The sequence below is a fragment of the Jaculus jaculus genome, chromosome 12 (assembly GCF_020740685.1).
Source record: "Jaculus jaculus isolate mJacJac1 chromosome 12, mJacJac1.mat.Y.cur, whole genome shotgun sequence".
NCBI classification, from domain to species: domain Eukaryota; kingdom Metazoa; phylum Chordata; class Mammalia; order Rodentia; family Dipodidae; genus Jaculus; species Jaculus jaculus.
The window spans coordinates 37,838,545-37,864,781 of NC_059113.1; the positions used below are offsets into that span (position 1 = coordinate 37,838,545).

The following is a 26,237-nucleotide window of genomic DNA, read 5'->3' on the forward strand; positions in this document are numbered from 1 at the left end:
AAAAGGAGAAAGCAAGCTGAGCTTGCTGACTGCTTCCTGACCATGGAGGTCATGTGACCGGCTGCCTAATGCATCTGCTGCCATGCCTTCCCCACCGTGACACCACCCGTGACTTTCTAGCCAAAATAAGGCTTTCCTTAAACTGCTTTTATCAAGTATTTTGTTATAGCAATGGGAAAAGTAACCAAGCCACTAGGTTTCCTGACAACATTCTGAAGGGTGAGTGTTCCATTCCCTAGTCACAGCAGAGTCCTGATTACTTCTGGGTTACTCTACCATCACCTTCTGGATGTTCACCTTATTCATACTACCATTGCTCACCTTTGCTTCCTGAAAAATCAAGTGAACTCTTAGAGCAGGCTCTAGGTCCCTCTGTTTTGACCTCTAAGGGCCCCTTCTTGTTTCAACTGTTTCAGTGAAACTATCTTCAAAGGCTATTTGATTTTTCTTCTTTTTTTTTTTTTTGTAGCCTTTCCTTATCTCAGAGCTATGTTTCTCCTTCCCCCAGATTCTCTCTATGAATCTTTCTTTGTGTTATAGTCTATCTTTGTGTTGATTCCCCCAAAACTGTCCTTCTGGAAGGAAAAGCTCCACTTTCAGCCTCCTTTCCCACATAGAGCACTGAGACTTGCCCAGAGAGCTCATCAATCAACATTGTGTGAACAAGACTGAAAGAAGAGAAACTTCACTGCTCTCCCCATTGCTGCCCAGGCACCCTTTGTGATTCATGACCCAGAACTATAGTGAGGGAAGAAGAAAAATGAGTGAATGAACTGGAAGCCAAACTGCCAGGTAAATAGACTTCACCAAATTGCATGGATTCAATAGGCTACAGTTGCAGCAAACCTACTCAAGGTAGTTGTTGCTATAAACCTCTACCCCCAGGGATATAGATACAGAATATGACAGGCAGTGGCCTTGTTTACATTTGAGATTGTGCTATGAAGTTTGCACCTCATTTGATCATAGGTTGATGTGGAATTTGGGAGTATTGCCAAATACTGTCAGTCCTCAATAGCTGGTTTCTGGCTTGGATTCCTTTTATAGTTTCCTTTACTCAGATTGGAAGAGAAAGGAATTTAGCAGATTGAACAAAAAAAAAAAAACCAAAACCTAGATAGATTTTTGCACATTGTTTCATAGTTTCTGTATGTGTGCATGTGTAAAATTCACTATTATTTTTCCAACACACACATGACCACAATCTAGACATGGACACCAGGATTCAGCTGAGCTTTCACTGTCAGCTACTGTCATTTTCTTTTGTTTTTAAATTTTTTTTTGTTCATTTTTACTTATTTATTTGAGAATGACAGAGAGAGAGAAAGAGGCAGATAGAGAGAGAGAGAATGGGCGTGCCAGGGCATCCAACCACTGCAAACAAACTCCAGATGCATGTGCCCCCTTGTGCATCTGTCTAATGTGGGTCCTGGGGAACCGAGCCTCGAACTGGGGTCCTTAGGCTTCACAAGCAAGTGCTTAACCGCTAAGCCACCTCTCCAGCTCAGCTACTGTCATTTTCAGTACAGATTACAATTCTTTTTTTTTTTTTTTTTTTGAGATGCTGGGCATTAAACCCAGGGCTTCATGCATGGTAAGCAACTTTTTATCACAGAGCTATACTGGGATTATACTTCAGCAAACTTATCAATGTAAACTCCCCAACAGAAATAGTAGACTTTGTTGAAGAGAAGTGTGAGGACTTGCGCAATAAGGTTGGTTCCTTCAGGTATCTCCAGACTCTGCCTTCTGTGGAGTGATTCCTTTTGGGCATTATAACTGCTGCAGGACAACTACCCTCTGGCTCCCAGACCGCTGGGAGTCCAGCTGTGTTCTCTAGCCCGGTCCTTCCTCCCATATCCTCACTCACCTTTAAGCCGAGTTGTAACTCCTTCAGTGAGCGCTGGATCTCTCTGGTAAGGATGTTCATGCGTTCACACTCTTGGAAGGCAACTACAATGTAAGGGGTGCGTTCTTCCACTTTGGCCATCAGATCTGGGATGTTAAACTCGTCAGTTACCCGCTCCAGTATTTCTTCCAGAAGGGCCTTGACCTGCTCATGGGGGGCAGGGGGATAAAACAGAATTAAGAAGGAAGGGACTGGCTGGGTGTGGTGGTGCACACCTTTAATCCCAGCACTGGGGAGGCAGAGGTAGGAGGATTACCATGAGTTCGAGGCCACCCTGAGACTACTTAATGAATTCTAGGTCAGCCTGAGCTAGAGTGAGACCTTACCCCAAAGGAAAAAAAAACAAAAAGAAGAAGAAGGAAGGGACTCAAATTCTCAGGGGGACTCTACCCTCTTTGCAGTGGGACACTAGAAGTGACAGTTACCTATCATCTGCTGCCCTCTTCCTCATCACACGCTTGCTTAGGCTGGGGTTGAGGACAGACTTCACGAGAGTTTGCTCTTTAGGCCAGTCAGCTTCTTTCTGGAGGCTTGTATGGCCAGATTGCAAAGATCAACACAGATTCCTTTCTAAGAACTGAGGTTAAAAAACTCAGAGACTGACTCAGTTCTCTGTGGGAATGAAACTAAAAAACCTTAAGTAGACTTTGGCCAAAGATGGTTCATGATGGCCCTGAAGGCATAAGTAATTGTGTGTGTGTGTATGTGTGTATGCGTGCACAGGTGCATATGCATACATGTGTGCATGTATGTGTGCGTGTACAGACACACAACCCTCTGTGCCTGTGATTTCTGCACCTTCCGATCCAGCCAACCATAGATCAACATAAACATACAAATAACTTTATTTGTTCTCAATATATACAGACAACTTTTCCTTGTCCTTATTCCCTAAACAACTCTGTAACAACTATATACATGGTGTTAGGTATGTTAACTAGTCTAGTCATGAGTTAAGGTATACAAGAGGGCTATGGGTACAGCTCAATAGTAAAGCACTTGCCTAGCAAGCATGAGGCCCTGGGTTTGATCCTTAGCACTTTAAAAAAAAGCATGTGAAAAAGATACGTTGTATACAAAGACTGTGCCATTATACATAAGGGGTTCAAACATTGTAGACTTTTGGTCCCTGTGGGGAGGTAAATACACACTCTGGTAGTTAGAATAAATGCCCCCCAATAGATTCAAGGGCTTATTAAAACTTTTTGGGTTTCCAGCCACCTGACTTGAGGAGGTGTCACTGGGAGGTCCGGCCCTAGCTCCTGCAGTGTGCTGTGTAGGGTGGATTTTGGCTTGTGGCTTCTCTTTCTCTGCCTGGACCTGTGAAAACAGGTCTTCTGCCATTATGGAAATTCTCCTGGATCTAAAAGCTTCAATAAACCCTTTCCTCCACAACTGCTCCTGATTTGGAAGTTTATCTTCAGGGACCTGAAACTATCTCTGTCTGCCCCCTCCCCCAGTACTACAGCTTCCACCCTTGACTTCTAGAAGAGGCATGGTCAGCTATCACTTAAAACTTTTCCCCTAGCCATAGCCATAATTCCTTTCCCCTCATGAACTGTCAGCTAATTAGACCAGGGGAGATAGAGTAACTAGGGTCTTTCTCTTGGAAAATTGGAACTGAGGTGCAGAGATTTTGGGTTATTTTGGGGCAAGCACTTGGAAGCTGAGTCTGCCATTTTGAAATAAATGAGTAATCCCAGGAGGTCTGTCAGCGGAGGAAGGAAAAACGGAGCAATGCAGACAGAATGGCCATATGGCCAGCAGACTGGGATAGAGAGAGTGGGAGGGTGCCAGCCCTTCTTGGAGTGCTCAGATCTGAGCTCCAGAGGCCAGTGGTGGCTGCCTGGGTTTTGTCTGCTCATCATCTCTATCTTCTTCCAGGAGCAGGTCTCTGTCTCCTTTGGACAATTACCTCTTCTTCCCTTTCTGGGGATAGTTACTGGGCACAGTTTCTCCTCACCCAAGTCAAACTGATTAGATTATCTTTGGACCAGGGAGCCAGTGGGAGAATAGAGGGGTCCTGAAAGGCTGTCTACTTTTCCTTTTCCGAGAGGCTCTGGATACAGTGCTCTTTCTTCCTTTGACTTATTTGCTATGGTAAGCTAGTTTTTGCTTAGTTTAACTAGATTACTGACTGTTGCTTACAACCAATGAGCCCTGAGAGGATTTTGAGCTTGGGCTGTTTGTGATTGCTGGTGATGGTGTTACTGGCTGTTTGGTAGTGTCTCTCTACTTGGATCTATGAAAGTGAACCAGCTTCCCCCACCACTGATGGTGTTCCCTTGGACCTTAATTTTTATGAGAGATAGACAGAAAAAGCAAGTGAGAGGAGGAGGACAGAGAGAGAGGGAGACGGAGGGAGGGAGGGAGGGTGAGAGAGAGAGGGAGATAACTGGCACACCAGGGCCTCCAGCCACTGCAATTGAACTCTAGATGCAGGTGCCACCTTGGGCACATGTACAACCTTATATACGTGTGTCACCTTGTGCATCTGGCTTATGTGGGATCTGGAGAGTCAAACATGGGTCCTTAGGCTTTTCAGGCAAGTGCCTTCACTGTTAAGCCATCTCACCAGCCCTCTCCTGGAATTTTTAAGCCTGAAATAAACCCTTCCTTCCCATAAGCTGTGTCTGGTTAGAACTTTCTCTCAGCAATGAGAATCTGACTGCAACAAAGATCAAATCAGGTGAGCTGATAACTGTGGCAGCATTTGCAAGCTGCATAAGTGTAAAAGATGGCTAATATTCGCCATGCTATGTATTGCTAACACACAGTACATTTGCCAGGAAAGAACTCATGCTAGACAAAAGAAACCCAAAGCCCATCACCCCATGCCAAATGGGCCTCTGGTTGCTGTCACAGCAAAAAGTTGAGTGGAATTTTAGTGGTATCTTAAAACTGCTGCCAAAATAGAAGACAAATGGATAAATTTATGCCTTATTTCTATCTCTGGAGTAGAATTTGAAGAAACAGTCTGATATCAGTGAGCTGACATTTGGATGTGACTCACAAAGAGATGAAAAGATGGTCTGAAGATACTGTTCCAAAATACACTGAATGTGGGGACATAGGGTTCCTTTCTGTCTTTCTGATCAGGCCAACAAGGAAGCAGGTGGAGAGAAAGGAAGCCAGAGACATGGCTGTCTTATTAAGGGAATCCTCGGGGGCCACCTAGGGGAGGAGTGGGTTCCATGAGATGTAGTCTATTTCATCTCCACAAATAACACCTCTGCTTTTTTTCTTTTCAGAAAATTATATACATTTATAACAAAAATCTAAACATTACAGATACATATATTTAGAAGCAAACCCCTTACGTAATCTTGACTTCTCACAAAGTGTTTGTTGGGGGTGAGAACGTTTGGTTTACAGTCTCCTGGTAGGCTTCCTTCAGTGTATGTGACTCTTGGCCATTATCCATCCATTCACCATTCACTTAGAAGTCACCAATCACTCATCCATTTAACATGCCTATCATCCCCTCTCTCTCTCCTTCTCTCATTCTCTCTCTCTCATAAAATCATACTACAAAGTTTTTTTCCGCTTGTTTTGTTCCATACTATAATAAACTCTTTTCCTTTTGGTACTGGGGATTCAACACAAGATTTTGTTTTCTAGGCAAGCACTCTACCACTGTGCTACCAAGCTGTTCTTACAAATCTTCAACACATTTCTTTGTTACTACATATGGATTTGTCTTATTCTTTTTTTTTTTTTTTGGTTTTTCAAGGTAGGGTCTTACTCCAGCCCAGGCTGACCTGGAATTCACTATGGACTCTCAGGGTGGCCTTGAACTCACGGCAATCCTCCTACCTCTGCCTCACGAGTGCTGGGATTAAAGGCGTGTGCCACCACGCCCGGCTTGTCTTATTCTTTTAAAGTGTATATCATTTCACTATTTTTGTGGATCATAATTTACTGTCATTCTATTGACAGCTGGCCTGTTTACCATTTCTACTACTATAAAAGTTCTGTAATCAGCAAATGTAGATATAATCATAAAATCTATATACTTTTGAGTGTTTCTGTTGGTTGATTCTTAGAAACATAGCTGTAAATGAATATATGAACATTTTGAATTTTGGTATCTAAAGAGTTATGTAAATTAAATTTCAGCTGTCAGAGGTAAAATGTCCATTTTCTTCTTTTTCTCGTTTATTTTTGTGTGGGGGATGTTTATGCGTGTGTGTGTACACATGTATATACCTGTGTGCATGTGTACAGATGTATATACCCTGTGTGCATGTGTACAGATGTATACACCCTGTGTGCATGTGTACAGAGGCTAGAGGAGAATGTTTTGTATCCACCTTATTTTCTTGAGATGGAGTCTCACCAAATCCAGAGCTGTCAATTTTGGTCAGCCTGATTGACCAGCGAGCTCCAGCAATTCTCTTGTCTCCAGTTCCCACAGGACTAGGGTTACAGGGGTGCATGGCCATACCCAGCTGTGTATATATGTGCTGGGGATTGAATTCAGACCATCTTAGGTCATCTAAGAACCTCATGTTTGCACAGCAGGTGCTGTTACTTGCTGAGCTCTCTCTCCAGCCCTGTGTGTGTGTGTGTGTGTGTGTGTGTGTGTGTGTGTGGTAAATGTGTAAGCACAAGTTCATCTGTGTGTGGGTGTGCATGTGGAGGCCTGAAGCTGATGTTGGGTTTCTTTCTCAATCACTGCCTACTTTAGTTTTGAGACAGTGTCTTTCAGTGAACTGGGTCTTCCTAGACCAGCTATCTAACAAACTCCAGGAATCCTGCCATCTTTGCCTCCCTACCCCTGGGATCACAGGTGTGTGCCACTATGCCCAGCTTTCATGTGGGTGTTGGGGATTGAACTGATGTCCCCACGCTTATAGAGCAAGCACTTTACTGACTGAGCCGTCTCCTCAGCTCCATGAGTGCCTGTTTCCTCATGCCTCACTGCTGTATATTTTCATAGTTGAAAAATCCTTATCTTAAAGTCAAAACTGATATTTTATTTCTTTTAGGTCTGAATAACACTGAAAATATTTCACCGTTTCTGTGGTCATTTGTATTTATCATGTGCATTTCCTTGTGCTCATCTTCCCTATCCTCCCTTCTCCTCATCTTCTTTCCCACATATGGGAACTCTATTGGCTACTGTGCCCACTGCCAAGGATCTGTGCTGCAAATAGGCACTGCTGCTGCTTATTTGGCTTTCTCTTTGGTTGTGGTAAGTCTTGCTTTGGGATGTTTTAAAGTTTTTAGGTCATCACATTCATAAGTATTTTTCTTCACAGATTCTGAGCTTTGAAGAAGTTGCAGAGAGCCTTCTTTCCTCTTTGTAAAATCATAAAAACATCCAGCCAAGATGTCTTCCAGTGCTTGTGTGGTTTCCATGTTTTACATGTAAATGTTCGAGCATCTGAAATACACTTTTGTCAAAGAAGCAAGAAAACCTGTTTTACTGTTCTCTAAATGGTTGTTCAGCATAAAGACACCCAGGATGGGGAGAAGACAGATTGCCTCATCACTAAAGAAAAGAGAAGCTTGCATCCAAGGGATGAGCCACTGAAGACCAGTCCTCTGGGTAGATCTGTGACCCCTCTAAATTCATATACTAAAGTCCTAATTCTCAGTATCTCAGAAGATGGCTGGATTTAGAGATAGAGCCTCTAAAGAGAAAAGTAAATTAAAATGAAGCCATTTAGGCACTCCACAGTCCAAACTTATTGGTGTCCTACAAGAAAGACATTGGCTACACATGAAAGACACCAGGGCCTCAACAGCCCAGGCCACTTAAGGACATAGCGAGGAGGTGTTCACTGCAAGCAGAAAAACCCAGAAGAAATGGGACCTGCCTATACCTTGATTTGAGATTCTAGCTTGTAGATATATGGGAAAGTGAATTGCTGCCTGAGGGACCCCTCCCCCGCACCTGTGGTCAGTTGTTACAGCAGCCTTAGTGGAGGAAATGTAGCCAGACACTGCTGGTTATTAGATTCACCTGCCCAAGGCAGCTACTAGAGGTCAAGCTGCAGCCCATGCTCAGGTTGGCCCATGAGCCCATGGTGTCCTAGAAAGAAACCCATGCGTGGCCAGGAGTGTGGCAGACTGCTAGTTATCTTCTCAACTCTCCCATCCATAAGCCTCCCTTTTCTTCCTATTCACATAATCATTAGCCACACACTAACTTCCTCAGCATCTCTTCATGTCTGAGATGTGGGTGTGGGAGCTGATTTGGGCTGAAACCTAGCAAGTGTGCATGAAGAGGCAAGCTCTGGGTCCTTGGCCACCCAACAGCAAACATGCTCTATGGTCTTGGTTCGTTGGTCCTTCTCCTGACCTCCTGGGCGGTGGGAAGGCGCAGAGTTCAAAAGAACATGTGCAAAACAGTCATACAGCTGTGTGCTGGGACACTGCATAATTAGATATTCATCCAGTAACCTGCATGTGCATCAACCCACAGTGTCCTGCAAGGCAAATAATCATAGCTCATATTATGTCTGGAATACACACACACACACACACACACACACACACACAAATTTAGCCTTGTCTAAAGAATCCCAAGTCTATAACTTATATAGGTCTGGCTGTGTTGGCTTTTAGACCTGTAAGCATTTTTTTCTCCAGGTGGTTTGGATGCTTAGCGTTACCCTAGAATCACATCTTTGGTATGGAATGTTGGGAGAGGCTGAGCAGTGGGTTCACCTGCACCAAAATATGTAGTGAGCCCCTTCCTAGGCCTAACTCCATGTTGATCTGAAATATCTTCTACAGGCTCATCTTTCAAATACTGTTCCCATCTTGTGGCATTGTTTTGGGGGCTGTGGAGTCTTAGGAGGAGGGCCCTGGATTAAGTCACTAGGAGCAGGCCTTTGAAAGATGCCAGCCCCTGCTTCTGAGCACGGTCTCTCTGCTTCCTGGTCTGTCCCCTTGTGAAGGCTGTGCTGCTTATTGCTTCTGCCGCAGTGGATGCAACTGCTCACTCTGTACTGTCTTTCATTCCATGATAGATGGAAATCCCTCAGAAACCATGAACCAAAATAAACCTTCTTGCTCCTTATAAGGTGTTTTTGCCAGGCATCTTGAATCCAGACATATAAAAGTAACCTGTACACCTCAGATCTCAGAATTTCTTTTTCTTTTCTTTGGCACTGAGCATTGAACCCAGAGGTCTTGTGAATGCCACGCAAGTGCTCTACTGCTGAGCTACATCGACACTCCTCAGAATCATAATTTCAAGCTTTTTAGCTCGCATTTGGACACACTAAAACTGTAACCTCTGTTCAAATACTATTATTCCAAACCTTTAAACAAAAGTCCGGTTCCTTCCTTTAGTGTCTGCTTGCTTTCTTAAACTCAGTCCCTGCAGCATCAAAGTTTCATAATCCTTCCCCTCCAAGGATGACACCCTGTGATTCTAACAGTGTCTTTGATGAAAGGGATCCAGGCAGGGTGGATGTGGTTGGCAGGTATACATCTCTTGGATGTTGAATAGTTTGAGGAAAAATTTCATCATGAGATTTCACTCTGATAGTCCATTCTTCTTCTGTCCTCTGCTTCCACAACATTAGAGAGATCCTCACATTTCCTTTTGTTGTCCTCAAACCATAACTCACCCCTAGTCTACCTCTCTACTCTGTAATTGCTGTCCATCTTCCTGAAACTTCAGGGGTCTTGTGCTTAGAAGTAGTTTGTGTTTAGAGATGTTTGTGCTAAAAATCATTCACAGCAAGAGAAGGCCTTTAACTAAAGGCCTTTCAATATGAGACGTGTGATCTTCCTAACAGTGCCTACTTCACAGGATGAGGGTAAGGTTGTTTAGAAGCCATTCTGAAGCCATCATAATTCAGTTTGCCAAAGAATCCTGAAGTCAGTTTCAGGGTTCCCAAACCACCATTGTACAGCCCTGGTCTTTTCTCATTCCAGAAGACAAATTGAATAAAAGCTGACTTTGGCTGGGTGTGGTGGTGCATGCCTTTAATCCCAGCACTAGGGAGGCAGAAGTAGGAGGATTGCTGTGAGATCAAGGCCACCTTGAGACTCCAGGTTAGCCTGAGCTACAGTGAGACCCTACCTTGAAAAGCCAAAAAGAAAACCTGACTTTGGATAGACTGGTGCAAGCCATAATTTAGCCTCAAGGGCTCAGGAATTTTTAAATTAATTAATTAATTTGAGAGAGAGGAGAGGAGAGAGAGAGAGAGAGAGAGAGAGAGAGAGAGAGAGAGAGAGAGGAAGAAAATGGGCACACCAGGGCTCTAGCCACTGCAAATGAATTCCAGACATGTGCACCCCCTTGTGCATCACGCTTACGTGGGTCCTGAGGAATTGAACCTAAGTCCATTGGCTTTGCAGGCAAGTGCCTTAACTGCTATGCTATCTTTCCAGTCCAAAGGTCCAGGTTTTTTAGTATATGTGCTGCTGAAGCGAGCTCTAGGAGTCCAGGTTTTTGATGTGACTGGGTTGAGGTGAAGGACCAGTGTCTCAAGCCAGAGGTCAGGATTTTGACATGACTAGGTGGAGGGGAAGGCCCAGTGTCTCAAGCTGGCATGTGTGCTATCCAGACCACATATCATCAGTGTTGCCAGCAGGAGAAGAATGGACACTTACAGTCTTGAGGCTCCCCCAGACTACCACAGGTAACCCCCACCATTCACCTTTTCTTCTCTTGTGGTGCCAATTCCATCTCCAGCTTGGCTGTCCCGTGGCTGCAGCTCCAGCACTGTGCGGAAGAGCTTTTCGGATGTCTGGGTCAGGAAACCTATCTCAGCATTTGGGTGGAGGCCGTAGAGGTAGGGTGACTCTGGGGGCAGCTCCATATCGATGTACTGAAACAAGGCAAGCTGGCTTAGGCAGCAGTAAACATATGGCTCCCATCTCCTACGCTGGCACATCTCGGGAGGCCCTCCGTGCGTCACTGCTCCTGTCCTGTGGTGGGCAGACTTCAGCTTACTCCCACACATTAGGACACAGGGTTTCCCCTAGTCTGTTCTTGGTATCTTCTGCTTCTCACCCCAGACCAGTTCTCCTAGAAATCCCATGTCCACAATACTCATGTCTCCTGGGGGAAGTTTTGATAATACCCATCTCCAAAAATCCTGCTCCTTTCCTGTGCCCCTGATACACACTGGCCATTGTCACAGTCTTCACAAACATTTTCAAAAATGTGAATCTCTCCTTGATATTTTTACTCAAGCTCTTTTCACATCCCAGCCCTCTTCCTTTTAGTTTTCTCTTCCCTCTGTTTACCTAAATCAGGTTAATGTTTAGAACACAGATGCTGTCACTTTAGGATTCTTTGCTGTCTTAGACCAAGGCCAAAAGGGGGAGCAAGGCCAGTTTCCTGTTGCCGGGAAAACACAAGACCCCTAAGCTATGGTTTTGGGTCCGTCCTGTCTAATATCTTTGTGGCTCCTACCATGAATGCTGAGTAACATGGTGTAGAATCTTTCCCTTTATCTGAAACTCAAGAAACCCCCTTTGCTCATTGGAAAAGCCTGAGTCCCTTTATAGCTTCTGTGGCCCTGTCATGTTCCTTCAGTGTATTAACTCTCCTCCTTCCTATTTTTCGGGACCCCAACCCCCATCATTCTTTTTCTCTTTGAGCACCGGCCTGTGGCATGGTGCTGAAACTCTCCCCATAAAGCCATATTTCTAAAATGGCAGTCATCTCAGCTGCCCCTCTTTGAACTAACCTGCTCTCCCTCTCTTCTTTGGTCTACCATGGACGACCAACTTAAACATGAACATGGAACTGTGCATACAAAATAAATGTGTTTTTAGGTCGTGAGAAGAGGTGAGCTTGGATATCGCTGGTGAAAAGCATTGGGATTTAAATTAAGCATTTTAAAACAGCATGCCACCCAAGCAACACATCTCTGTGGTTAAAAGTAGAGTGAGTGCGTTTGCCTGCCTAAAAAAGTCTTGCCCAGTTTATATGGATCACTTCTTTACTGAATGTTTTGTGTACATCACAGTTCCTTTTATGGTGGTGGGAAAATGTCTCCCAAGTTAAGGCCCTAATGTGGCTGAGATGATAACTTAGTGGTTTCAGCGACTAGCCTAGGTAAATATTTCTTATTTGTTTAAAGCAAATTTCCATGTCTGACTTTGTATTTCTTCTAGTGCCCAGTACCTTCGTGAGCCTTTGGCAGGTGTCTTATAACATCCATGACCTGACAGACTAGCAGGAGGTATGAGGAAGAGAAAGTCTGCCTCAGTCACTTGGAAGTGTGCAAGCCTTGTGATTGCTGGATCAGACAGGATCAGACCTCCAGGAGGACTCTTGGCATTGTGCTGGTTGCCTGCTCCAGCAAGTTGACTGTCTCATGGACACTAGGGGATGCTCTTGCACTATTTTCTTTGGCAAAACATTTCAATTTACAAATTCCTTATTTTCCTTACAGAGGGTCTTATTGTTTTTAATTTCTTAGGTATATTTTTCCTGACTTTTATTTTTTAAAATGTGGAACGCTTCATGAATTTGTGTGTCATCCTTGCATAGGGGCCATGCTAATCTTCTTGGTATGGTTCCAATTTTAGTATATGTGCTGCCAAAGCAAGCATCTTTTTATGATTTTTATGAGTATAACTCTTAAGTTATGTTTTTTTTGAGGTAGGTTCTCATTCTGCTCCAGGCTGACCTGGAATTCATTACATAGTCATAGAGTGGCCTTGAACTCATGGTGATCCTCCTACCTCTGCCTCCCGAGTGCTGGGATTAAAGGTGTGTGCCACCATGCCTAGCAACTATTAAATTTTTTAATTAAAATTTCTTACACTAACAAATTGGGGCTGGAGAGGTGGCTTAGTGGTTAATCGCCTTCCTGTGAAGCTTAAGAACCCCGGTTCGAGGCTCGATTCCCCAGAACCCATGTTAGCCAGATGCACAAGGGGGCGCATGCGTCTGGAGTTCGTTTGCAGTGGCTGGAGGCTCTGGCGCGCCCATTCTCTCTCTCTCTCTCTGCCTCTTTGTCTCTCTGTCTGTCGCTCTCAAATAAATAAAAGTACCAAAAATTTAAAAAAAAATTTAATAGTTAAATTCCTATCAACAATATTTCCCTTAAATTTGATATAAACTTTGGGAAGTTTTACATGTTTAAGTCTAAGTCATTTTTTCAAAATATCTCCCAGTTTATTTTCCATGTCAGGTTACATGGGCAGAGCAGGATGCTTTAAAAATAACTGTAATGATAGTTCATGAAACATTGAGGTGACAAGAAGAAAAGTCTTGTCAAGAACTACTTTCTTTTATGTGGGAACACACATCTGTTTCCATAGCAGCCGCAGGAAATAGGAAGAGTGAGTGATGGTGCTACAAGACCATTTCCTGTGTAGTTACAAACTTTACCACAAGTTCTCTAAATTCTAATCAGAAAATTTTCTCCATTAACAATGGCTTTGCCAATATCCTGAATGAAAACAAGCAAATAATGGCTCCTGGTATTATCTGTAGAGAAGAGCAAAGAATAGAATCATGGAATCAAACATCAAGAATAAGAAAACCTGGGCTAGAGGGATGGCTTGGCAGTTAAGGCATTTGCCTGCAAAGCCAAAGGACCCAGGTTTGATTCCCCAGCACCCACATTAGCCAGATGTGCAAGGGGGTGCAAACATCTGGAGTTGGTTTGCAGTGGCTGGAAGCCCTGGCGCACCCATTCTCTCTCTCTCTCTCCCCCTCTTTCTCTGTCAAATAAATAAATAAATAAATAATAAAATATTTTTAAAAAGAGTAATTTTATCGTTAATTTGAGGCTGGAAATCCTGAACTTCTTAGACTGACCAGAGGAAACTTGGGATAGAGAACCGAAGTTGAAATGAGCTCAGCACCTTAGGTCATTCTTCTCTGGCCCCCACCTGCAGGCCACAGCTTGTTCCAGTGGGAGCATGCCCGGTGTGCAGGGTAGACGGAGGACATCCTGGGCCCTGTGGGCCCATCTTGCTGGCTGCAGTGCCTCACCTGATGATAGCTGCTGTAGTCCATGTGGCCTGGGAGTAGGAACCCTGGGGCCAGGTAAAGCTCTCCTTCCAACATCTCTGGCTTAATGAATTCCTCCAGATAGGTTCTGCAGAGTCTCCTGTCCCAGTCATCTGTGATATGGCCCCCATACATGATCTCACCGAACAGGTAGCGCAAGTCATCATAAGGCACCTGGAATTAGGGCAAAAGACCAGGAAAGAACTGTCTCCACACAGGCTCTGGGGTTGGGTTACTCTTTATGCCACCAGGGCTGGGCAGCATTAGGAGCATTTTGGGAGATCACTAAGCCCTTGAAGAATTATGTCAGGGGGCGAGGCTAGGCAAGCTGCCAGCCCCTCACATATGTGCCATCCCTCTTTCAGGGTTGTTGACTGTCAGTGAAGTCAGGCTCTTCCTGGAAGCTCTTTACATGGGTGGGAAGTGGAAGGAAGTGAAGCCAGGGTACTTTTCTAATTTTCTGCCATTAATAACAGGATTAATTCATTGTCCTTATTGAAAGTTCAGAGTAAATAAAATACAGTTTACAATACCCCTGGGGTGAAAGTTGGTGAGGTAATTCAGCCCACGAGAGGAGATGTTATAGGGATTCCCAGGACTGAGGGGCTATATGGGCAGGAGGATTGCACAGGGCATTTTTGAGTCTGATTCATTTTCCCCATGTGGAAGAGTTGGTGGACTTACTAATGCTTTGCTTGAAATTAAAGGAACCTTGATGTGAGCAGTCCTTTAAATGGGAGTTTCATGTTAGCCTAAGTCTTCTCTGAGTTGTAATTGACCCGAAGAGCAGAAAAGACTGGCTATAGCAAGAAAGCTATGTGTACCAAGGGAACAGATACATTCTTGACTAAACAAAGAGGAGATTAATATCAGGTGAGGGTGAGGCCTCTTCCTGCCAATCCACAGCCCCTCTGCCAGCTGAGAACACCTGTGCTCTGATGGGCCTTGGCATGAACTCTTATGATAGCTGCCAGCTTGAGTTCCTGAACTACCTTGGCTTTGACCTCATGGGTGGGCCGGGGATTGGCACCTTTTCATCCCACTTGTGTAGGATATAGGTCTTCTACAGGTCACATGTCCCTTCTTTGTGGGAATGCCACTTCATCATGAGTAGTCTCATCTGGTCATCGCCGGCACCCCTTTCCTTACCTTTGTGTTGGCCTCCAGGAAATTGTAGAGCACATTCACGGAGATGGTAAGGTCTCCCGTGTTAAAGGGGTAGGACCGATTCCATCCCTGGGGCCCAAACTTCCGTCTTTCTGCCACCACGGCATGAAAGTAACAAAGAGCAAAGAGGATACTCTTAAACTCTGTCTCCCGGGAACACATCTCCAGAGTGTCCTGCAAGGAAAACATTAGTTGCCACCAGGCATGTAGCTTCCCTTACTTGAGGCAGGTGGCCTCCATAAACTTATGTATTCTGAATGCTAGATTCCCAGTTGGTGGGAATTTTGGTATTGGATCCTCCTGGAGGCAAAGTATGCTGGGATCGGCTTATGGGTGTTATATCCAGCTTCCCCTTGCCAGTGTTTGGCATGTTTTCCTGCTGCTGTTGTCCATTTAATGTTGATCAGGAGATGATGTGTACCCTCGGCTCATGCCATCATGGAGTTTCCCCTGGAGTCTGTAAGCCAAAATAAACCCTTTCCTCCTTTTCTGTTGGTTTCTTTGTGCAGCAATGTGAAGCTGACTACAACATTTAAATTGGTACCAGTAAGTGATGTCATTACTGCTGGAAACCTGACTGTGTGGCTTTTGGCCTTTTGGAACTTTTTGTTGGAGGAATGTTTATGGTTGTGAAATCTTGGCCTAAGAGATTCCTTGTAGTGTTGTAAGTACAACTTGATGGACTCTTCAGATTTGAAAGACCTGAATGCAGTAAGAACTATGAACTGTGAGGTTGGACTTATGAGGGTGAGAAGAACTTTTTCCTGGACTAGGCTAGATACAGTTTGTGTGAGAGGCTTGCTGTCATGCCTGTGTCCTGAGAACTTGTGCAGGGTTGCATTGCATAGAAATGGACTGGTGTGAGCAGAGGGTTATGGCACAGAAAAAAAGGGAAATCTTTTGGATGAAACTGCAGCCCATTCAGCTGCAATTGTTTGAGAGATTACAACCACTTAGATTGGGCCAGCTGATCTGCATTGAAAATTTAGGACGAATATGGACTCTTTGTAAGTAAGGGGCCATAATGCTGGAGTGTCCTGTTCTTCAAAGTATGCCTTATTCTCCTTTGGATTAATAAGTTGATAGCCCACTTGGTATTATGAAGTATAATAAATGCAGGAAAGAGATGATCATTGAATTTGCAACACAGTTTTGTATTTTGGAGATGGCCATGGGCAGTGTGAAGCAGACTTGCTGGATTACCTGTGTGGAGGTTCAATGGAGCCATGAGGATGAACTGTGGGTTGCAGTAGAGATCCAATGGACATGTGAGGACTATGGGATGGCTGCCAAGGAGAGCTGCCAGTACTGGATGAAGTTTTCCAGGACTGAGTAGCCTAGCTGGAGGGATGGACTTGCAACTCCAGAGACTCATCAGTGGTTAGAATTATTGGACTTGGAGATTTGTAAGTGGCTAGAGTTGCTGGACTTGAAGCTACAGTTTCATGTTTTGCCCTGTTGTTTTCAATCTGTATTGATTGAATATTTCCTTGCTATGCCCAATACCATTTTTTGCAGTGTGAATGTTTACTCTGTGCTATTATTATGATTATTGTTTTTAATACTATGGATTACTGAAAAGATCTTGATTATGGGCATGTTTGAGCATCACTGGGACTGATTAAAAACTATGGGAACTATTAAAGTTAAGCTAAATGCATTGTATTTTACATAATGTATGGTTATCAATTTATGGGGGCCAGGGGCAGAATGTGGTAGTTTGATTAAGGTGTCTCCTATAAATTTATGTGTTCTGAATGCTAGATTACCAGCTGTGGTAATTTGGGTATTGGATCATCCTGGAGGTTATGTATTGTTGGGGGTGGGCTTATGAGTATTATAGCCAGCTTTCCCTTGCCAGTGTTTGGCACACTCTCCTGTTGCTGCTATCCACCTGATGTTGGCCAGGAGGTGATGGCCACCCTCTGCTCATGCCATTGTTTTCCCCTGCCATCATGGAGTTTCCCCTTGAGCCTGTAAGCCAAAATAAATCACTTTTATTCCCACAAACTGCTCTTGTTCAGGTGTTTTCTGCTAGCAATGGGGACCTGATTGCAACGGTGGGTTACGATCAAAAGTCATATTGGGTAGAGATACCTTAAATCATGTTTAGGGTTTGATCTACAGTGAAAGGACTGTTGACTATACTGAGGTAAGGTAGAAATTTCAGGTGGGTGTGAGGAAGACCTGCAAAATGTTTGGATTTTAGTTCAGCTTTTGAATTAAGGTTAGATTCAGGTTACAGCAGGTTGGGACTGTGATTCAAGTTTGAGTACAGTGGAATTAATGAGGTTTTCTAGCATAGCTAAAGAAAATGGTAAAGGATCCTGAGAATGTCTCTTTTGTTCTATCAATGTCACTGTGCCCCAGGGGAAGGTGGGGACTACCACAGAATCACCACTAAATGCTTTCTTCTTGTCATGCTTTCCTTGTTTATCATGGAGTAAGAACAAAGGAGTCATTACCAGCTACAGGAGGGAAGACTCCTTGATTCCTGTGCTGGATCAGCTGCTGGAGTGAGGGAGACAATGGGAATCATAGCCACAGCAATGGTGTAGTGCTGGGCTCTCTGTGCTACTCCCTGTCCCCAAATCTGAGTAGGAGTGACTGGATAGGAAACCAAGGAAATTAGAGTATAGTGGGCTCCTGGCTGCATAGCACAAGGTAGGAGCAAAATGAGGCCCACAGAGAAGGGAAGAAAGTAGTGACAGATGGAAAGAGAAGCAGGGGATGGTTCTGAGGAAGGCAATGAACTTGTGCTTGATGGACATTAATGGTAGTGATGATAGATGGGGAAAAGCCTTCATTTTGAAGGGATACTAGGAGACATCCTGGAGTCTTTGGAATTAAAAATAGTATTTTTCTCTAAATGAGGTTCTTGCTATTGACTTTGGAGTGGCAGCCGGAGGCCAAGGAAGGTGCTTTCAGAACTCCCACTAGTTGGGTTGGTCCAGTGTCAGCATTTCTTCTAGGAATTGCTCTCAGATTTTGTTACATGAACAGGAGCCACAGAGGAGGCAGGAAAACATGTTTTTGGAAGGTTTGATTTTCACATGGAGAACGTCTCACTGGACATGCCCAAACTGGCTGACAATAATACTCTCACATGAAAGTCAGGATAAAATAATCCCCCTTCCAGCAGTACAGTTATCAGGAAATCAGGAATGAAAAAGAAATCAGCTCTACAATTCATTCCTCACATGGGTAAAACAGTGCTTTGCAAAGCCAGGCTGAATGCAATACAGGCTTCTTTTGTAAACAATGAATTTTTAGGTAGTCTTAAAGGTGGACGGACTATCTGTGGCAGGAATAGAAACACTAGAAGACACAGCATCTCTCAGGATACATTTTCCTTGTGTAGCGACTAAGAATGGGCATGAGGCGTGTTGAGGAAAAAGCCCAAAAGTAATGAACAGCCTATGGGGTGGCCAAGAAGAGGACCTCAGTTGAGTGGTGGGTGGTCATTTGATCATTAGGAGGCATAACACATGAGCATCTGCTGTTTTCCCAACTCTGCCTAAGACCCTCAGGGCTGGACAACTAGGAACTGTTTGCTGTTAGGGCCTTGGGTACAGCTACCTGAGTACTTCCTAATGCTCCTTCATTTCTCCTTTCTTCTTCCTTTTCCTTTCTCTCTCCCATCCTTCCCTTCTCAGCCCTGGGGATAAAATCCAGAGCCTTGATCATGCTAGGTAAGCACATTACATAAATTACATCCCTATCCTTCAACTTTGAACCTATTTCTCAGGGTTGTGGTAAAATACCCATGATGGTTTGAAGGTAAATGTCACCCAGAGCCTTAACTCTTTATTATTAAGCTTCCTCCTTAGTCCTAGCTGGTGGAACCTTGCTGGAGGAGGTGTGCTGATGGGAAGACCTTGGGGTTGATTAGTCCAGCTCAGTGTATGTTCAGAGCCACCTTGATTGATAAGACAATTTTCTCTCTCTGCTGTAGATTATAATGAAGTGAGCTAGCTTCCTCTGTCAGGATGAAGCTTTCCCTCAATGAGAAGGTAACTGCTACAATAGCCATAGCATAAAATTTCTCATTCTCACCATTTTAAGAGTGCTTTCAGAAGCATTATATGCCTGCACAATGCTGTCCATACCAAAAGCCTTTTAGGGTAGAACTTGTCTACTTGGAACCAGTCATTACGTCTATAAAGAAGGCTGCAGACTAGAAACTTAAGAATGTATGTTCCTTATGTGGAGAATTTAAAAAGCAGAAGATTTAGAAGTTTTTACTTCTATATTTAGTACATGTACCTAGGATTTTAGGTAAGGCCTACTTGGGATAAAAATAAAGGTGGATGGCCCTGCCTGGCAGAAAGCGCCTTTGCTTCATGCTGTCACCACAGGGTATATATCTTAATAAATCTTCAAGTTAAATATTCCAAATCTCTTGCTATTGTTCCCATTTCCTCTGACAGATGATGTGTAGGTTTTGGAGTTGGGCTGGCAGCAGAGTTGGGAAGGAAGAGAATGGACAAGTTTTGCTGCTCAGATCTTTGTGGAAGTTAAACTAAGTTAAACTATGTGACGTCCATGTTAAGTAAGATCATGCACTTGGTAAAATCTTTTGAGACAGTCTTAATCATATTGGTGTCCAGGCATCAAAGGCTAAGAGCCCTTCTGGCCTTGCTGATGGCCCATCCCAAGTTCCCAGGAACCTTTACATGACTTTGAATTTGGCTTCTGGGAAGTAGAGACTCATTGGTGCTACTGTAAGATATCAGAGAGCAAAACCCTCCTGATAGCTTTTAAATGCTTCTCAAGAACATAGGTATCACAGGTCCTTAGCCCCCACTTTCCTGGTATAATTAAACACCTTCGTATATACCCCTTCCCAGGAAGATGGGACTTCCCAAAGGTGAAACAACAAGAAGTGGTGCCTTCCTGAGAAGCTGGAAGAGGCCTGAACTATGAACACTGTAAATGCAGAGCCAGCCACCTCTGTGGACCTTGGCTTTGTTTTCTTTCATAAATATTTTTAGTTAGCATATAAAATAATGGGTTTCATAATGACATTTTCATGCACACATACGATGGCACTTTGCTCATATTAACCCCTCTGCTCCCTCTTCACTGGTGTTCTTCCTCCCCCCGAGTAGTGACCCTTCTACTTTCATGTCATGCACACATGTACATGTACACACATGCAGGCACATGTGCGCACGCATGCACACACACACACACACACACTCTTTGTATGAAAGAAAACATACAACACTTCGCTTTTCTTTTTTGTTTTACCTTCTGTATCCACCTCCCCCTTTCTGTTACCTTACTTTCTCCCTATAAAACAGTCCTTTTTCTGCTTTCATGTCATGTATACATACAGATATAAGCAAATATAAAATATATGTAACATGTAATTATTATACACACAACACATTTCCTGGCCTAGTATCTCAGACCTGGTGTCATGTAACATCAGCTCCTGCTTCAGCAGGCCTGAGTAAGGCCTTTGGATTTATATTTCTATCAAGTTTCCAGGTGATACCGTTTGTCCAGAGACCACACTTAAATGTTCCAAGTCAAGATTCCTATGACCTGACATCTGGGTTACTACTGATCCCTTGATACTTGAGATGCATGCAGATGGCAAGTGATAATATCTGAATGGGATTATGATCATCTTGGTTGACAATAGGATGCTTAGCCAGTAAGTGGGTGACACATATTTCTCATCAATTAGATGGATAGCAACTTATCTTTCTCTATTCAATAGACTTGTAAAAAAAATTTCCTATGCATTTTGCCAAAGAAAGTCCCCACGCTTCTCTCCTTGAGGCATATGTAGAGGGTGAGAGCTGGGTTGTACTAGTGGGCTCTGGGTGGATGTCAATGGCACAGGGAGTGCATTCACTCACATTGGCACTGATGACAGCCCAGCCAGCACCCCTGATCTTGGTTTGAATCAACTTTTTCTGAGATGGGCTGCTTTTCTTCCCTATGTCCCTCCTGGGAAGTACCTGAGTGAAGTTGTCCAGGGCCTTGTGCAGGTTGGCATGCATGCCCATGGGTGGCTCATTGGTGATCTTAATGGAGTTTTCCAGGATGCCCTGTGGGATAATGTGGCCTTCAGGGGAGGGCGCAGGCTCAGCGCTGATGAACACTCTGAACTCCGGGTGGCTGTCCTCGCTGAGTTCCTCCAGCTTCTTCTCCAGTGTGCTGAGCCACTTGGCCACCAGGTGGATGTTCTGGTGGAAAGGAAGGGCACCCCCACCCCAAGTGTAAGCATCTGCTTAACTACATTAGCACTAAAGAGTAATCAGAAAGGCAGTCAGAGGAGAGACCTGACCTTAGCTTCAAGTAATTTTGAAAAAATTGCAATAAAGTAAATATCATGTCACCTCAATCATTTTTAAGTTTATTTTTTTTTTTGTGGGGGGATGTTGGGGAATTAAACATAGGGTCCTTTACATGCAAGGCATACTTATCATTTAGCTGTGCCCTTAGAAAACTATAAGGTGCATTTTAAAAGATCCAATGCAATTACATATATTCACATTGTACAACTCAAAGCCTTTTAATAAGAGATTTTAAAAATTAAAAAAAAAATTGTTTATGAGACGGAGGGAGGGAGAGAGGGAAAGAGGGAAAGATAGAGAGAGAGAGAAAGAGAATGGGTATGCCAGGGCATCCAACCACTGCAAACGAACTCCAGATGCATGTGCCACCTTGTGCATCTGGCTTACATGGTCCTTGGAGAATCAAACCTGGGTTCTTTGGTTTTGTAGGAAGCATCTTAAACACTAAGCCATCTCTCCAGCCCAATAACAGAGATTTTGTTTGTGTGTTTTTTCAAGGTAGAGTCTCACTGTAGCCCAGGCTGATGTGGAATTCACTGTATGATCTCACAGTGGCCTTGAACTCATCGTGATCCTTCTACCTCTGCTTTTTGAGTGCTGGGGATTAAAGGGGTGTGCCACTGAGCCCAACTATAGAGATGTTTAAAATCATATCATTGAAAGAATTTGGAACAACCAGTGTGGTGGTTTGAATGTAAAGCACCCCCCTCGACCCCAGGCTCATGTGTTTGACTACTCCATCTCCAGCTGGTAGCAATGTTCCCAAAGGTTGTGGAACCTGTAAGAGGTGGAGCCTTGATAAGGAAGGGGTAGGCGTTGAAGTGTTTTCTGTTCTCTCTCTGCTTCCTGATTTTCCTGAGATGTAATGTAGGCTTCCTGCTCTGGCCTGCCATTGTGTTAGCTACCATGATGAAACTTCTCAAGACTGTAAGCTGAACTAAACTCCTTCCTTTCTTAAGTAGGTCTGGCCAGGAGTTTTGTCCCAGCAAAGAAAAAGTAACCAGTAATGAGGTCTTCCCAGTACTGTGCAGTTTAGCCATACCCCTTGATAATCATACAGTTTCCTAGCTTGACTGCAGAAGAATCCCCTGAGGACTGGCTGAGAGACTGCCAGTGCCTCTGGCTCCATCGCCAGAGTGGAACCTGGGAATTTACATTTCAAACAAGTCCCAACTATGCCAGGAACCACACTTTGAGTCTAACAGCTACATTCTGCATTCTAAGTTCAGTTCCCCACTACCTGACAGTGTTGTTGGATTGTTTGAACCCTTGATAGTCAAAAGGGGGCCCATGAACCAGCACTGCTCTAGTACCTGTGAGCTAGTTAGAAATGCAATCTTAAGTCTCACCCAGACTTACTGAATCAGCACATTTTAATGAGCTCCTCCAGTAATTTGTATCCGTGTTAAAGTTTGAAAGGCACTGATTTAAACTCCTTCTAGCTAGCTTTCCTGACTCGTTTCTTCCCATCTCCAAACCATTCTGCTAATTGCCACCAAATTTATCTTCCTAAAACACACTGAGTCATTGCTGATACAGGCCCACAAAGGTCCCTGTTCTGATCCCAAACTTCTTTGTCTGGCCTCAGAGCCTGCTTTCTGCTACTAAATCTGATTCCTATCTTTTTATGTGTTTGTTTGTCTGTCTGTCTAACAAGACTGACACTGATCTCTTAGTACTGCTTTGCCCAATGCACCTTTCACGTTAGTAAGGAGAGTAATTTGGCTTCATTGCAATCCATTTCATTATGATGGACAAATAAAGGCTTTTCAATCCATATTTGAGAAAGCTGGCTGCCAGAAGAATAAGCACAGCACTAAGACCACAGGTATTTGGTCTCTGAATGCTGTTTTCTATAGAAAAAGAAACAATATTTGCCATACTTACTTCAGAGTTGTAACAAATAACCAGAAGTCATGGATTTGAAAGGGCTTTGTATTTTGTAAAATGCTACATTAAGAGTAGTGGTGGTAGAAAGGAATATATGTCAAAGAAGTCACTTATAATCACATTATTGGAGCAGAGAGTTCAGTGGGATTCCTGGAAAGTTAGGGTTCCTGTTAGCTGGCAGCACCCATAAACCACAAGTGAGTTATTCCAATATCCCTGCTGGGGGCAGATCAGGGCAGGGCAGGGCAGGGCTAGCTTGGGGGAAAGAACCTTAGGAGATAGAACTCAAATTGTTTCAGGGAACTCCAAGGCTTCTCGGATGCTAGAAACTGGGACGCCCTCTCCTCAAATTACCACAGCCAGGATAGAGTGCCTGGCTAGCCTTGGCCTCCAGCTTGGGTTCCTGAAAGCTAGCTCTCTCGGGGAAAACTGATGATTGCTCTGGGGTAGGACCTGAGGCAGATTTTCCAAGGATCCATGGGATGTTGCAGTTGGTGTTAGATCACTGCTGATGTCACTGGAAATCTTGAAACCACATTGCGGTTTCCAAATTTTCAGAGAGGAGCTGGTTAACTGCTTTTCTTTTCTGAGGAACTTGTTTTTTTTTTTTTTTTTCTTTTTTAAGTGGAAGGACTTGAGGCAGGGTCTTATAACATAGTCAAACTGGTTTGGAACCTGCTATGTAGCCAAGGGTAGCTTCAAACTTATTGTTCTCCTGTCTCTCACTTCTGAGTATTAGGAGTACAAGTGTGTACCACCATGCTCAACAATACCAGAATTCTGTTTGAGAAACTACTATTAATTTTTAAAAATATTTTCAAGGAGAGAGAGAGAGAGAGAGAGAGAGAGAGAGAGAGAGATAAAGAGAGAGAGAGAGAGAGAACGGGTGTTCTAGAGCCTCCTACCACTGCAAATGAACTCCAGACACATGTGCTACTTTGTGATCTGGCTTTACATGGGTAGTACGGAATTTACTCCTGGCCATCAAGCTTTCAAGCAGGCAATTTTAACCACTGACCAATCTTCCCAGCTCCAGCACCAGAATTCTTAAAGCCAGGGTAGCTATAAGTCCTAGAAGAGGTATCATAATGCATCAGTCCTTTCTTTCCATCCCCACTTTTCAGTATGGACAGATGATATCTATTCAACACTCCAGTGCTGTACTGTATGTGGTGGAGTTGGGGAGGGTGAGCACTCAGATACTTTGGTGCTCATCAGAGAAAGATTTTCTTGGAAATTCTCAGTTTTCAGGGATTAAAGAGGGAGCTTTGATCTCAGTCTTTGAGAGATCTTGAAACTACACTAGTACAAGATGTGGGGATTCTGGGTGGCCAGTAGTGGTAGGGGACGGCTCTCAAGCTTGTATGAGGGACCTTGTTGGAGGTAGAGCTTCAGTTTCAGAAATAGACTTTGTCCTCCATGCTGAGTGGCTGAGTTCTTGAAAACATTGGTGGCCAGGAGAAGGTCTCTTGGAAGATGAGTCTACAAAGACTGGGGAACTTCACCACCCCAGCATACCCAGCATATGGAGGAAGCAGGTCTTTAGCTATTGCCATCTTTTCTCCAGGATTTCTATTTCTCCTGGAAGAGGAATCCTAGGGAATGTCAGATCCCTCTATTGTCATCCACCACATGAATAACCAGATGTCTCAGGATAAAGACTTCGCAGCAAGGTGTAATGGAGTGAGGAATCAAGAGGATGATGACATTCTTAGTAATGAAAGCCAAGTTGGGATGACTTGCTGCCTTTTCCACTTATTTTTTCTTTAGTTTCCTTGCTAATTCATTCAATAAGCTTTTAAAAAACCTTATATATAGGGGGATAGAGAGATGGCATAGTGGGTAAAAACACTTTCTGCATAAGCATGAGGACCTGAAACTGCCTGAGTTCATTTCCCTAGCGCCCACATAAACAGCTGGCATATACATATATACATATATATATATCTAGCCATGTGGCAAGCATATATTGGATAATTGCTGGGTCTTGTGAAAATAGTGAGCTCTAGAATCAGTGAAAGACTCCATCCCAAGTAAGAATGTGGATAAGTGATGGTGGGTGGACACCTGATGTTCTCCTCTGGCCTCTACATGCATTTACAGAGGGCATGCATCCACACATAAGTGCATACACCACACACTATATCACACACACACACCCCACATGATAGACACACGAACATGCACAAGCAAAGAAATATATATGTCAATTATATTCACCTTCCCTATTACTTACTCTCTCTTGTTCTTCTTCCCACTATATAGGCTTTTGTTGAGAAGTTTAAGTCAGTGAGCACAATAAAGGTAAGAAACATCATGTTCTCTTAGGAAATTTAGTGAAGAGAAAGTCATGTAGCAACTCATGTCAACATAGCAATGGAGGTTCCAAAGTGACAGACTGCAGAGTGCTACAAGAGGAATAAGCCACGTATTTTGACCCAGCCCCACCTTTCATATGCATTGCATGGAGGACATGAGAAGATGGAAAGACCTTCCATGTTCCTAGATAGGTAGAATTAATATTGTGAAAATGGCAACCCAACCAAAAACAATATACAGCTTCTATGCAATACCAATAAAAATCCCAGCATCATTCTTCACAGAGATAGAAAAAGTCTAAAAATTTATATGAAGTGGCAGAAAGCTTCTGATATCTAAAAAAAATAACCCAGCAAAAGAAGCACCTCTGGAGATATCATCATACCAAATCCAAAGATGTACTACAAAGCTGTTGTAACAAAAACAGCATGATAGTGGCATAAAAACAGACATATAGACCAATGAAACAGAATTGAAGACCCAACCCTTAGTTCAAGTGACTCTAGCTACTTGATTTGACAAATGAGCCAATGACATACACTGGAGAAAAGACAGCATTTTAACAAATAGTGCTGGTCAGATCGGATAACTACATGTAGAAGCGTGAAACCAGACCCATTCCTCCCACCATGCACAAAAATCAACCCCAAACGGATTAAAGACTTCAACATAAGACCTGAAACAATTGCCT

At 43.6% G+C, this 26,237-nt stretch overlaps 1 protein-coding gene and 1 non-coding gene across 3 annotated transcripts in view; both read right to left on the minus strand.

Annotated features, from left to right (window-relative positions):
* The window catches only part of Dnah9 (dynein axonemal heavy chain 9), a 369,830-nt gene that overhangs the window by 12,957 nt on the left and 330,636 nt on the right, over positions 1-26,237 (minus strand). For both annotated transcript variants that reach the window (XM_045131009.1, XM_045131010.1), the window contains 5 exons: positions 20,999-21,226; positions 15,006-15,197; positions 13,839-14,030; positions 10,537-10,707; positions 1,871-2,053 (listed from right to left, as the gene is read on the minus strand). In XM_045131009.1, coding sequence (XP_044986944.1) covers positions 1,871-2,053; positions 10,537-10,707; positions 13,839-14,030; positions 15,006-15,197; positions 20,999-21,226 — 966 coding nt within the window. The remainder of the gene's footprint in view (positions 1-1,870; positions 2,054-10,536; positions 10,708-13,838; positions 14,031-15,005; positions 15,198-20,998; positions 21,227-26,237) is intronic.
* LOC123453844 lies at positions 12,339-12,441 on the minus strand. The gene has a single exon (XR_006633022.1). It is a non-coding gene; the product is annotated as a U6 spliceosomal RNA (small nuclear RNA).